We start from the raw sequence: 15,300 nt of genomic DNA on the forward strand, positions 1-15,300 counted from the left end.
CATATGTTGCTAAAAAATAACTTTTTTTCCATAAAAATAAAAAAGACCAATATATTGCAGCCCTATGACACACTAGTGGGAAAAGCACGATCAACACATTTTGACTTTCTCAATAAGACGAAAGTCGAAATGCGTTGATCATGCTTTTCCCACTGGTGTGTCATAGGGCTGGTTGCAATATGTTGGTCTTTTTTATTTTTATGGAGTAAAAGATATTTTTTTGTGTATGGAATAAAAGTTATTTTTTTAGCAACATATGCCATTCGCTGGACATTTTCTCTATTGGAATTATGTTGTAATGTTTAATAAAGTTATTATTTTAATACCATGATATAACTTCCTTTGTTTTTTTCCTGATCTCTCTTCAGGGCTATATTTGCTGTGGATAATATTCGGCATTGTACCTTTACTGTGAGATTTATCTTTCTGTTTTCGGTCAATAATATTTCTTTATAGGATACAATGAAAGCAATTAAATACTATATATGATTTTTTAAGTTATTAATAATTGATATTTGGAACACAACATGTTTAAGGGTACTCGTAAACTTTTGGGCTAGGCTAGCATGCAAACAACTCAGGAAGGTGCTAGGCAGTCACCTATTCCAATACTATGGTCATGTCCAGTAGGCTGTAGGATAGAATGGTACACTACAAGTAACCATGTGACTGGCATGGTATAACAGCGATATCTTTGCGCAGTTACAATACTAAACAGCTAAACTAATCCCTGTATGTAAGGTATCATTAAAAATATAATAAATTTGCAATATACTGTGCAGAGTTAAAAAAAAAACATCAAGCCCAAACACTTTATTCACATTTTTAAAAATTTCTAAAGCACTTACAAAGTTAACTGGTGGCATCAGAAATAAAAAAAGTGACAAGAGCAGTGATATGTTTGAATGCTACAAACTAGCTGTTGATCTCACTGGAAAATAGAAGATTATTTTTCCAAAGTCACAACATCTTCATCAGTGACAGTTTTACAGATCACATCATAGAGAACAGATGAGGACAGGACAACTTTCTTTTTCCTCTTTTCTGCGTAATACTGTCAACTCCTATAACAAAGTATACCATAGCTGTAGAAAAAGACACAGACTGCACATCCATTTCCGGGCTCGGGAAATCTCGAGTAACGAGTATATTCGCTCATCACTACTCAGTACCTTTTCAAATTTGGTATGCATTCGACACTGTTAGCATTCCAAAAAACACAACACTGGAGGATCCTCCTTTTGATTTCTTTGCTGTTCTCCTAAACAGAGCCTTTAAGATCCTTTCCCTACAAATTTATTGCATTACTTCAAACACAGAGCAATCCAGTTGGGTTAGAACTGGTTTTACCTTTTAATCCACCCCCACAGGTCACTAGATGATTGGGCTGAAGAAGGGAGTTTAGGGGGGGACATCCTGTGACAGATTACTCATCAGTCATTCTGATTATTTATTTCCAAATGACCACTACCTTGTAGCATACGTCAGTTGTGTAATTTTTATGCAACAGCCAAATAACGATCCAAGACCAAATGGAAAAAGAATAGTTCCAGACAAAGTCTACTCAATTTTGTGCATCATCTCTCTAAGGATCACAAAGCCATTTAGATTAATTACAAGATTGAATGAACATCACATCCAATGTAGAATCAGGACAATAGTCAGGTTACAATTCATTCACTATACTGTGTTCCCGTATCCCCCAAGCTAGTGAAATTCTAGGTCACCCCTGAAGGTTAACCATTCAGCCATTTCTCAAGACAGAAGTCCTCTCCATTCAGTGGATAAAGTCTACAAGTATATTCTCATTTTCCCAGACAGAAGTACTCTTTATGGCTGTCCTCAGCTCAGGAGTTTTGTAGACTTTCCTCAGAGTGGCATTGCTCTTCGGATCTGCTCTTCTGATCTCAAACTTGAGCTCCAGAGTTGGAAATGCTCACTTGAAACAGGAACTATTCCTTCAACCATGCATACAAATGGCTCATGAGGCACCGAGTTAACTCATTAACCTAGCACAGCGAAACACTTGTCTGTGCACCTATGTATGGAACTGCAACTTCTATGATTAAATGACTCTGTGATTGAATGGATAGTGCAATAAAAGTGTCTCTTCATTCTGTTAATTGGGATTCCCTCACAAATCATACATTGGGGGCATTTACTAAGGACAGGCCGATATTGTTAGTTCTGAAAACCCCTCATAGTTAAAACATGATAAATGAAGGTCCCCATGGTAGAACAATGCAAGGATTCATAGTGCTATTTAACAATGTCCAAGAATAAGAAGTTAGAATTTACATATTGGGCTCACAGGTTAGTGAAATAGTAGTGTTAACTTTCAATTGATCATCATTATCTAGATTTTCTAACTTGCTTGTTAGTAGATATAATCTAGAATTAAAAAAGCCTTCATTTTCTGTTCACAAAGTCTAATGTTTGAATACAAGATTCCAAAATTCTTCAGATGTAAAATTTGTGTTCCTGTCGACAAGAAGTCTCAGTGCTTTAGCTTCTTTTTTTGACTGTTCAAAGCTCGGTCTCCACAGTTCCCTCATACTGGTCTTCAAAGAACGTTCAGGAATGAATGAAAATGGTTTGGGGGCCGGACAAGACAAATGTTTGGAATCAGCTTTCCATTGCTTGGTTTGCAAACCCTAAAAAACAAAATTATCAATTATGAAAGATGAACCAGTACTAAGACATTAAAAACATTTTGTTGTATACTTTTAGGCCTTTAATGTTTTTCGCTACTGACCCATAGACTTGTATTTTCACTTTCCATCAATGATAACGGAAAAAAAAATGGAATGTCTCTGTGAGTTTTGAACAGATACACAGTCTGTGAAAAAGCACCGACATGTGAATAGCACCATAGATTATAATATATAAAGAAAAATGGATACAACACGTACTTGAAACATGGATGTGTGACTGAGGCCTTAGACCGTATTTGCACAAAGTGGGCATATTTACTATTGCTGCCTGCCATTTATACTCCAAAAACACAAATGAGGCAGCCAGAAGTGCCATATCTAAAAGTGCATATTGAAAGATTTAGTGTAGCTTTGGCACATATTACACACAGTTTCCTACACCAGGATTTTACGCCCAGTGAGAGCCATTCAGAAATCTAGTGGCTCTCACTGGGGCGCTGGCTCCCATCGTTCACAGCAGGGCGCCAGCTCTTTGTACCAGATCACTCGCAAACGACCCATCACTACTAACTAATATTTCTAACGCTACGCTGTCCCTTTCAAAACTGTACAGCATTATAAAACTGACATGCAAGTTGATAATCATAAAATACAATACATCTGTCTTAAAGGGGAAGTGTGACCCGACTCTGGCACACTCTTACATAGTGATGGATACACATTTTTTTTTCTGGAGTGGTCGAGGTAGCACTGAATGAAGAGAAGCGGGAGTGGGATTTGCTATCAAATCTCACCTTGTTTGAAAACTTGCCCAGCTTTCAGAGGGCATCAATGACCGTCTGATGATACTTCAGCTTACACTTACAAACAAAAAGCCTGCTGCGTGGATTAGTGCCTATGCTCCCATCGTGACCAATTCAAATTACATTAAGGATAAGTTCTATGATGAACTGACACACTTATCTCAGTAATCCCACAATCAGACAAGTTTATTATACTTGGAGACATTAATGCCAGAGTGGGAACAGACTACCAAAACTGGGAAGGAGTCATTGGGAGACGCAGCATCGACGAGTGTAACAATAATGTCCTTCTGCTCCTCATGATGTGTGCTAAACATGACCTTGTCATCACCAACACTGTTCTGTCTGTCTACCCAATTGCAAGAAGACATTGTGGATGTATCACGCTACTCGGGGTAAGCTAGAGAGAGACGAAGTGAACCCCAAAGTGGACCCTCTGGGTCACGGTCCCAGAGCCCCCTAGGGCGAGCAAACCTGATGGGTGCACCCCCTATACAGGGAGTGTTAGGAGCAGGCCCAAGGAGGATGGAACCGCAACTGCCGGAGCCAAAGGGACGACTGGGTGGAGCAGAAGAACAGGTGCGCTGAAGATGATGAGAGAAACCAATGCGGAGTACTGGAAGGGAAAGAAATACCAATATTAATAAGACAGCCGGAGCAGGAGGAATAAGGGAACTGAGGACGTGGGAGACGCCGAACAAACAGAGGCCGAGGCGGGGACGGAAACACAGAGGCTATGCCTAGAATGGGCCAGAGTATAACGCTGAACTAACGGGGCAGAAACAACGTAGATACACAGGCGCTTACCTGAGGAAGCGCCGAGCTGAAATACCCGATGGGCGCCGCCATATTGGAGGCGGGGCCATCGGGTCACGACCTCCCAGAAGGCCGAGTGGCGGAGGAGACCCTACGGCGCATGCGCTGACCGCCGACGCGCAGAGAGGCTGAGAAACTGGAAGAAGGAGAAGAGGGAGGGACCCTGGGAGCGCGCCGGCCGAACAGGCAAGTATCAGGAACCGTGACAGTACCCCCTTTCTTACTCCCCCTCCTCCTGGAACTGGAAAGAAACCTCTTCAAAATATGGGGTGCATTGATGTTCTCTCGAGGTTCCCAAGATCTCTCCTCAGGACCAAAACCCTTCCAATCAATCAGAAACCAAGTTCGACCCTTAACCGTTCTCTGGGCTAAAATGTCTCTCACCTCGAATTGTTCATCGGAGGAAGAGAAGGATGGGACTACAGGAGAAGAGGAGTGAAAACGATTAAACACAGCAGGTTTAAGAAGCGAGACATGAAAGGCATTAGGAACATGCAAAGATGCGGGTAATTTTAACTTGTAAGCCACATCATTAATTCGGTTGGAAATTTCAAAGGGACCAATGTAGCGAGGACCAAGTTTATGAGAAGGAATTTTCAACCTGATATACCGAGATGAGAGCCACACCTTATCCCCCGGTTGATAAGGAGGTGCATCAAGCCGCTTCTTATCCGCAAACCTTTTCATACGATCACTGGCCTTAAGAAGTGACTCCTTAGTCTCTTGCCAAATTTTGGAGAACTCCCGGGACAAGGAATCAGCTGCCGGTACGCCTGAAGTGCAGGAAACGGGAAAAGGAATGCCAGGGTGCTGCCCGAAAACCACCAAGAATGGAGATTTAGAAGAAGATTCAGAGGGGTGATTGTTATAGGCAAATTCAGCCCATGGAAGCAAAGAGACCCAATCATCCTGGTGGGCATTGGAAAAATGACGTAAATAGGACGTGAGAACCTGATTGATACGCTCCACTTGGCCATTGGACTGAGGATGGTAGGCGGAAGAGAAATCCAAAGTCACCTTCATTAAGCTACACAAAGCTCTCCAGAAACGAGCGGTGAACTGAACTCCACGATCAGAAACGATATGACGTGGAAAGCCGTGTAGTCGGAAGATGTGAAGGATGAAGATCTTCGCCAATTCGGGAGCAGATGGCAATCCAGACAAGGGTATGAAGTGAGCCATTTTCGAAAATCGATCCACTACCACCAGGATAACAGAGCAATTGGAGGAGCGAGGGAGATCCGTAATAAAGTCCATGGCAATATCACTCCAAGGACAAGAAGGTACAGGAAGCGGATGTAAGAGTCCGGTAGGTAATTGCCGAGGAACCTTATTTTTTGCACAAGAAGGACACGAGGCAATGAAATCCACGACGTCTTGACGAAAGGATGGCCACCAGTAGTGACGAGCTATGAGAGAAAGTGTCTTCTTGACTCCAGCGTGCCCGGCAAATTTGGAGGAGTGGCCCCAGAGCAGAACTCGTTTTCTGTCTTTGCTTGCCACGAAGGTCTTCCCAGGAGGAGAGGAAACCACTTCCAGAGGAGCAACGGAAATAATCCTAGTTGGATCAATAATATGTGCAGGATTCTCCACCTCATCCAAAGGTTGAGAGGACCGTGAGAGAGCATCAGCTCTGACATTTTTGTCTCCAGGACGGAAATGGAGTTCAAAATCAAAACGTCCAAAAAACAGGGACCATCTGGCCTGTCGAGGGTTAAGTCTTTGTGCCATCTGTACATAGGCTAGATTCTTATGGTCCGTAAAAATGGTGAAGGGATGAACGGCCCCTTCGAGGAGATATCGCCACTCTTCTAAGGCCAACTTAATGGCTAACAGTTCCTTATCTCCGATAGAGTAATTGCGTTCTGAAGAAGAAAATGATTTGGAAAAGAAACCACACGTGACGACACGTCCAGAAACTGACTTCTGTAAGAGGACTGCTCCGACTCCCACGGAAGATGCATCCACTTCAAGGACGAAGGGTCTGTTGGCATCAGGACGATGAAGCACTGGAGCTGCAGCTAATCTTTGTTTCAAAGTAAGGAATGCATTTTGGGCCTCCGAGGACCAGTTGTTGGAAGCAAGTCCTTTGCGAGTGAGAGCCGAGAGGGGTTTGGTTAATGAAGAAAAATGTGGAATGAATTGCCTATAGTAGTTGGCGAAGCCAAGGAAGCATTGAATGGCTTTAACTCCAACAGGCTGTGGCCAATCCAGAACTGCGGACACCTTGGCTGGATCCATCTTCAGACCGGCATCGGAAACAATATATCCCAGGAAGGGTACACTTGATTGTTCGAAAACACATTTTTCGATCTTGGCAAAAAGATGGTTCTCACGGAGGCGTTGTAAAACAAGACGAACATCTCGTCGATGGGCGGAGAGATTCGGAGAGAAGATTAGTATGTCGTCAAGATAGACTACGACACAGATATAAAGGCAATCTCTGAAGATGTCATTAACGAATTCTTGGAACACAGCGGGAGCATTACAGAGACCAAAAGGCATCACTAAGTACTCATAGTGGCCGTCACGGGTATTAAATGCGGTCTTCCATTCATCGCCTGCACGGATTCGAACAAGGTTGTAAGCCCCTCGAAGATCTAACTTAGTGAAGACTCGTGCTCCTCTTAAGCGGTCAAAGAGTTCAGAGATTAAAGGTAATGGATATTTATTCTTCACCGTAATGTTGTTCAAACCTCTATAGTCTATGCAGGGACGAAGCGAGCCGTCTTTCTTCTTGACAAAAAAGAAACCGGCTCCAGCAGGAGAGGTGGACTTCCGAATGAAACCTCTAGCAAGGTTCTCCCGAACGTACTCCGACATAGCTTAAGTCTCCGCAGGTGAGAGAGGGTAGATTCTTCCTCGCGGAGGCATGGCACCAGGAACCAGATCTATAGGACAGTCGTAGGACCGATGTGGTGGAAGATTCTCTGCTTCCTTCTTATTGAAAACATCAGAAAAGGAAGAATAAGCAGAAGGCAGACCAGGAAGGGCAAGGGAAGAACAAGAGACACCCACAGGACGTACCGACAACAGACACCGAGCCCGGCAGGAATCCCCCCACGAGAGAATATTGCCATTGTGCCAATCTAACACGGGTTCATGGGTTCGTAACCAAGGTAAGCCCAAAAGCACCGGATGGGAAATATTGGCTAAAACGTAAAACGCAATTTTTTCCTTGTGTAAAACCCCTACTTGAAGTTCTACTATTTGGGTGACCTGGGTTATAGTCTCTTGCAAGGGCTTGCTGTCCACTGAAGCAAGAAAAAGAGGGCTTTCTAAGGTCTTAACGGGAACAGAAAATTTTACTACCTCCTCTAACCTGATAAAATTCCCTGCTGCACCCGAGTCAATGTAAGCTGGCAGGGAATAGCGTTTACCAGAGATAAGAAGTAGAACAGAGAGCGTAAGAGGTAGAGAGGTATCACATGTACCTAGGGAGGCCTCTCTTACCTGACCTAGGCGCCGTTGCTCAGACATCTTGAGCCGGTCTACTTGCATAGGTTCCGGCGCCGGTTCAGAGGAAGACACTCTGGGTCTAGGACTGGGAGAGGTTCGAAGAGGCAGAGAAAGACGTGGAGTCCTTCTCTCTCGTGCTCGTTCCTGAAATCGGAGATCAATACGAGTGGCCAAGGAAATCAGATCCTCCAAATTGGTAGGAGTATCCCGACCAGCCAATTCATCTTTTATGCGACCGGATAGTCCACGCCAGAATGCCCCTACCAGGGCCTCATAGTTCCACCCAAGGTCAGAGGATAAAGTACGGAACTGAATGGCGTACTGACCTACGGACAGGGTTCCCTGTTGTAAACTAAACAGGGACTCAGTAGTTGAGGCCAGGCGACCTGGTTCGTCGAACACTCGACGGAACGTCTCAAGGAAATTATCTAGGTGAGACATTAGGGGATCATCACGTTCCCAGAGAGGATTTACCCACGCTAATGCATTCCACTCGAGATGAGAAATAATGAAGGCTATTTTAGCTCGATCGGTGGGGTATTGCAAGGGCAAGAGTTCAAAATGGAGGCGACACTGATTTAGAAATCCCCGACAAACTTTGGGGTCTCCATTATAGCGTGGGGGTTTGGCTAAACAAGGAGGTGCGTGAGAGGCGTGAACAGGCGCGACAGTAGGAGAAGGAGTCTGTAGAGAAAGAAGGCGAGAATCTATAGCGGCCAGATAAGTCAGAATTTGCGTTTGAGTGTCGCGCTGCTGTGCCAGCTCCTGTTGCAGATTTAGCAACAAAGAGGCATTTCCAGGATCGGAAGATTGAAGTGAGGACAAACGAGAGTCCATCGACTTCATAAAGGCCATCATACGGGACTGATTTTCGCGGAGGAAGAGCAGCTCCTTTTGAGCGGCAGCGGCTCCAGCGGGATCCATGGCCTGTGTATACAATCACGCTACTCGGGGTAAGCTAGAGAGAGACGAAGTGAACCCCAAAGTGGACCCTCTGGGTCACGGTCCCAGAGCCCCCTAGGGCGAGCAAACCTGATGGGTGCACCCCCTATACAGGGAGTGTTAGGAGCAGGCCCAAGGAGGATGGAACCGCAACTGCCGGAGCCAAAGGGACGACTGGGTGGAGCAGAAGAACAGGTGCGCTGAAGATGATGAGAGAAACCAATGCGGAGTACTGGAAGGGAAAGAAATACCAATATTAATAAGACAGCCGGAGCAGGAGGAATAAGGGAACTGAGGACGTGGGAGACGCCGAACAAACAGAGGCCGAGGCGGCGACGGAAACACAGAGGCTATGCCTAGAATGGGCCAGAGTATAATGCTGAACTAACGGGCAGAAACAACGTAGATACACAGGCGCTTACCTGAGGAAGCGCCGAGCTGAAATACCCAATGGGCGCCGCCATATTGGAGGCGGGGCCATCGGGTCACGACCTCCCAGAAGGCCGAGCGGCGGAGGAGACCCTACGGCGCATGCGCTGACCGCCGACGCGCAGAGAGGCCGAGAAACTGGAAGAAGGAGAAGAGGGAGGGACCTTGGGAGCGCGCCGGCCGAACAGGCAAGTATCAGGAACCGTGACAGGATGCACCCACGCTTGATGCACTAGCTTCTCATTAACTACATCATTGCCATGAAGAGGGATAGGGTGGACTTTAGACAAACGAGAGCCCTATGTGGTGCCGACTGCTGGATCAACCACTGCCTCATCGTGTCTAAGCGCAGGCTTTGCATGCTGTCATCGGGGAGAACCCAAAGGCAGAAGACTACAAAGAGGCTGAATGTCTACAAGCTGCAAAGCAGAAGAGTTGCAGGGGAATTTACCAATGACCTTGACAGCAGATTGTCAGTATATACTAAAGGCAGATGAAACAAGACTGGCACTGAAGAACAGTGGACAATTCTTAAAGATGCTATTTAAAATTCGCCCCTGGAGCATCTCGGACCAGCAGCTCAAAGTAACCAAGATTGGTTAGATGAAAACAACGAATAAATAAAGGCACTCCTAGAAGAGAAAAATCAGTACAAAGCACATTAAAATGACCACTCGTCGCTAGCCACGAAGGATGCCTTATCAACACAAAAAGAAAGGTAAAGATAAAGCTACCTAAGATGCAGGACAGCTGGTTTAGCAAGAAGGCTGAGGAAATGCAGGGAATGCAGACAGACATGACCACAAGCACTTCTATGATGCGCAAAATGATGTATATGGACCCCAAGCATCCAACTCCTCAACGCAGATGGAACTAAGCTGCTGACAACAAATAAACACATTTTGGAAATGAGGGCTGAGCACTTCAATAGTGTTCTTAATCACTCTGCTGTTATTAACGATGGGTCCATTGCTTGCCTGCCCCAGGTAGAAATCAACAAGGACCTCAATTTTGGTGACAGTGAAAATGAAGTCAGGAATGCAATAAAACAATTCCCCTGTGACAAAACAACAGCAAACTATGCTATACCTTCTGAGATATAGAAAGCAGGAGGCCCTGTAATGATACAAATGATGATTAAAATATGCCAGTCCATGTGAAAAAGGAACTTAAATGGAACCCTGCAGAGCCAGAAGAAAGAGGAAGAGTTGCGGGAAAGACATTCCCAAAGGTAGCACCGAGTCAGGTGACATCTGTGATGCAGTTCTCTGATATAAATGACCAGAGTGACAAGGTGGGAGTCAGTTTAGTGTTAATAAGTGAGACCAGCTGAATGTGTGCTGAGAAGGACTCTGCGGCCGAGTCATCAGTACGAGTTGGACCCAGGCGATGGTCGAGACCCAATAGCCAGACTATGCCTGTCAAGACCTGATGCCTTGCTTCGCGCCAGTTAGGACCAGTGAGCCAGACTATACCTGTCAAGACCCGTGGCCCAGCCATCATTCATCCTGGCCCGACAGATGACCGTTGCAGGTCAAGCCCGGAAGACAGAGTGCTGACTGCAATTTGGTAGTGGATGTCCAGTGCAGTGAGCAAGAGGCTTGAGTGTGCTGAGACGTTGCTCCCTATGACGTATGATACAGGGTACAGGGAGGTGCAGCAGACAGGACAGAGACCGGCCACTGTGAGGAAGGCCCAGAAAGCTTTAATTGCCTTTGTTAGAAAGACTTGCGGCCTAGCAGGAGAACCCAGTGACCCCCGTTAGAGCCTGTAAATTGAGTAGAACAATGTTAATGACACCTTAATCCCTGTGAATGCTGCAGCCATTAGGAATTAGCTGGATCATGAACAATGGACAGAACAATGGAAAGGACACGATTGTAGGCATTTACTAAGGCCGCCTGTGCAAGCTGAAGATATGGATGAACTCTTTATGCATCAAATGGCTAAGTTCTCCAAAAAATATGACAGTGATCGTGGGAGATTTCAACTATCCGGACATTTGTTGGGAATCTCTCTCGGGCAAAACTGACAGGTCAAGCAAATTCTTATCCTCTCTTGCTGACAATTTTATCTTCCAAAAGGTAGGGGAGAAAACAAGGGGATCTGCTACCTTGGATCTACTGTAATCCTTATAAAAAGGGAGGTAATGGTTGAGGAGGTAAGAGTGGCTGGGACCCTAGGAGGTAGTGACCATGCTGTTTTATAATTTTGGATAACTAGAGGAGGAAGATCTGTGAAGACTCAGACATCAAGGTTAGATTTCAGAAAGGCAGATTTTAAGGGACTCCGAAAGAGAATCGGAGGGATCTAATGGCTGGATATTCTTAAGGACAAAAATGTCCAGGAAGGATGGGAAATCTTGAAAAATGAGATTCTAAAAGCACAATTGCTAACAATGCCGAAAAGAGGGAAGAATAGGAAGCATTTAAGAAAACCAGGATAATAATAATAATTAATAATAATTTTTATTTATATAGCGCCAACATATTCCGCAGCGCTTTACAACTTATAGAGGGGACTTGTACAGACAATAGACATTACAGCATAACAGAAATCACAGTTCAAAATAGATACCAGGAGGAATGAGGGCCCTGCTCGCAAGCTTACAAACTATGAGGAAAAGGGGAGACACGAGTGGTGGATGGATGAACACAGAACTTAAACACATGCTAAAAAGGAAGAAAGAAATGTTTATCAAATGGAAAGAGGGAGGCATATCTAAAGAAGAATATAATGCTGTCTGCGGAACCTGCAGGGCACGAATTAGATTATCTAAAGCTGACAATGAATTAAGGCTTGTAAGAGACGTCAAAAGCAATAAAATAGGGTTTTGGGGATATGTCAAAAGTAAAAGAAAAATCAAAAATGCTATTGGATTTTTATAGGATGGAAATTCTGAAATGGTAAGAAAGGATGTTGAGAAGGCCGAACCTTTGAATTTCTATATTGCATCTATTTTCTCTCAGAAAGGAAATGTAACATCAACTAATTTTCACTGTCCTATTAAAGGAATAGAAGAATCCAGGATATCTATAAACAGAAAGATAGTGAGGAAACACTTAGCTAACATAAATGAATTCAAGTCTCCAGGTCCAGATTAATTACTGAAGGAGACAGCAGAAGAAATTTTTGAACCACTTTCCATAATCTTAGAAAATTCTTGGAGAACAGGAGAAGTCCTAGAAGACTGGAGAAGAGCAAATGTTCTTCCTATCTTCAAAAAGTGGAAGAAGGTGGACCCAGGGAACTATAGGCCGGTGAGACTGACGTCTATACCAGGAAAGATCTTTGAACAAACTATTAAACGATGTGTATGTAAGTACCTGAATAAGACAGAGACAGCATGGGTTTGTAACTAATAAGATAAGTCATGTCAGACTAACTTAATTTCCTTCTATGACAGAATCACTGACTATATCACAAGATATAGTATATCTTGATTTCAGCAAAGCATTTGACAAAGTATCTCACACAATCCTTAATGAAAAAATGACTAAGTATGGAATGGACAAGGCAACTGTTAGGTGGATTCATAACTGGCTTAGTGATCGGACCCGAAGAGTGGTCGTAAATGGCTGCACATCCAGTTGGAAGAATGTCTCAAGTGGGATACCACAGGGCTCTGTCCTGGGCCCTGTATTGTTCAACATCTTTATCAATGATTTAGATGAAGGAATTGAGGGTAAACTGATTACATTTGCTAATGACACAAAGCTAGGAGGGATAGCTAATACTAGAGAAGAGAGAGAGGATTCAAAAATATATAAATAAACTGGAGCAGTGGGCAGCAACTAACAGAATGGTTTTTAACAGGGGAAAATGCAAAGTACTACATCTGGGCAATAAAAATGAAAAAAGCATATACAGAATGGGAGGAATAGGGCTAAGCAACAGCACATGTGAAAAAGACTTGGGTATAGTAATAGATCATAAACTGAACATGAGTCAACAGTGTGATGCAGCAGATAAAAAGGCAAATACAATTCTGAGATGTATTAACAGAAGCATACAGTCTAGATCATGTGAAGTCATTATTGCTCTCTACTCCTCTTTGGTCAGACCTCATCTGGAATACTGTGTCCAGTTTTGGGCACCACATTTTAAAAAAAGACATCAACAAACTGGAGCAAGTTCAGAAAAGAGCGACCAGAATGGTGACCGGTCTGCAAACCATGTCCTATGAGGAACGGTTACAGGATTTGGGAATGTTTAGCTTGCAAAAAAGAAGACTGAGAGGAGACTTAATAGCTGTCTACAAATATCTCAAGGGCTGTCACATTGTAGAAGGATTATCTTTATTCTAATTTGCACAAAAAAAGACTAGAAGCAATGGGATGAAACTGAATGGGAGGAGACACAGATTAGATATTAGAAAAAACTTTTTGACAGGGTGATCAATGAGTGGAACAGGCTGCCACGAGAGGTGGTGAGTTCTCCTACAATGGAAGTCTTGACGATTTAGTGAATCCTGCTTTGAGCAGGGGGTTGACCAGATGACCCAGGAGGTCAATTCCAACTCTACCATTCTATGATTTTATGATTCTATGAAGAGCAGTTCTTGTGTACAAATTATTTTGTGTTTGATGTCAACTTTGCCAATACTGTATTCTGACATATTCTGTTCTTACACAATTTACTTCCTATTTAAAATGACTCCTCCCTATATCTGCGTTAAGAAAAATAAACTGTTAAAGGGGACCTGTCAGAAGGATTGTGCACAGTAACCTACACAGTGTCAGGTCGGCGCCGTTATACTGATTAAAATGATACCTTGGTTGATGAAATCCGAATTGTGGTTGTTTTTTAATCTTATTTTCCAGTTTTGCGTTAATGATATGCTCATGCTCTGGGGAGGGCCTGAAGTCAGTAGCGTAGATACCAGGGGGGCAGAGGGTGCAGGCGCCCCGGGCCCGGTGCTCTGAGGGGGCCCACCCGGAGCTACGCTACTGTAATTGTATCGGCGCGTGCAGCGCGCCAATACAGTTACCTTCTGCGCAGAGCAGGGAGAATCGATCTCCCTGCTCTGCCACTATGGGGCCCCTGAGCAGGCGGGGTGCCCGATGCCAGCAGTGGGCCCCCCGCCGTCATTGGAAGATCAGCTGTACTGGCATTTAGCTGATCCAGCTGATCGCAATGATAGGAGAAGGAGCGCTGCGCTTCTTCTCCCATTATCCCCCTCTGTCAGTGTCGGCGTCTGACTTCGCCGACACTGATAGTGGGCGCGATGACGTCACTGCCCGGCGCCCGCTGTCAGGAGATCAGCGGGAGCAGCGCAGGATCCAGAAAGAAGAGAGATGAGTATTTATTTATTTTTTAATGTGTGCTGCTGCCTTATTACAGGGCCTGCCTATGGGGGTGCTGCCTTATTACAGGGTCTGACTATAGGGGGCTGCCTTATTACAGGGTCTGACTATGGGGGTGCTGCTTTATTACAGGGTCTGACTGTGGGGGCTGTTTTATTACAGGGTCTGACTATAGGGGTGCTGCCTCATTACAGGATCTGACTATGGGGGTGCTGCCTTATTACAGGGTCTGCTTATAGGGGTGCTGCTTTATTACAGGGTCTGCCTATAGGGATGCTGCCTTATTACATGGTATGACTATGGGGGTGCTTCCTTATTACAGGGGCTGCTATTTTACAGGGTCTGACTATGGGGGTGCTGCCTTATTACAGGGTCTGACTATGGGGGCTGCCTTATTACAGGGTCTGCCTATGGGGGTGCTGCCTTATTACAGGGTTTGACTATAGAGGTGCTGCCTCATTACAGGGTCTGACTATGGGGGCTGCCTTATTACAGGGTCTGACTATGGGGGTGCTGCCTCATTACAGGGTCTGACTATGGGGTGCTTCCTTATTACAGGGTCTGCCTATGGGCGTGCTGCCTTATTACAGGGTCTGACTAAGGGGGCTGCCTTATTACAGGGTCTGACTATGGGGGCTGCCTTATTACAGGGTCTGACTATGGGGGTGCTGCCTTATTACAGGGGCTGCCGTTTTACAGGGTCTGACTATGGGGGTGCTGCCTTATTACAGGGTCTGACTATGGGGGTGCTGCCTTATTTCAGGGCCTGACTATGGGGGCTGCCTTATTACAGGGTCCGCCTATGGGGGTGCTGCCTTATTACAGGGTCTGACTATAGGGGTGCTGCCTCATTAAGGGTCTGACTATGGGGGCTGTCTTAATTACAGGGTC

The 15,300-nt window shown here is 44.8% G+C and overlaps 1 protein-coding gene across 3 annotated transcripts in view; it reads right to left on the bottom strand.

The window, feature by feature from the left end:
* Positions 1-798: 798 nt before the first annotated feature.
* Positions 799-15,300, bottom strand: part of POFUT3 (protein O-fucosyltransferase 3) — a 45,615-nt gene continuing 31,113 nt past the window's right edge. For all 3 annotated transcript variants that reach the window (XM_077274169.1, XM_077274184.1, XM_077274178.1), the window contains one exon: positions 799-2,654. In XM_077274169.1, the coding sequence (XP_077130284.1) occupies positions 2,430-2,654 (225 nt within the window). In that variant the 3' untranslated portion in view covers positions 799-2,429. The remainder of the gene's footprint in view (positions 2,655-15,300) is intronic.

Source organism: Ranitomeya variabilis, chromosome 1 (assembly GCF_051348905.1).
Source record: "Ranitomeya variabilis isolate aRanVar5 chromosome 1, aRanVar5.hap1, whole genome shotgun sequence".
Taxonomy (NCBI): domain Eukaryota; kingdom Metazoa; phylum Chordata; class Amphibia; order Anura; family Dendrobatidae; genus Ranitomeya; species Ranitomeya variabilis.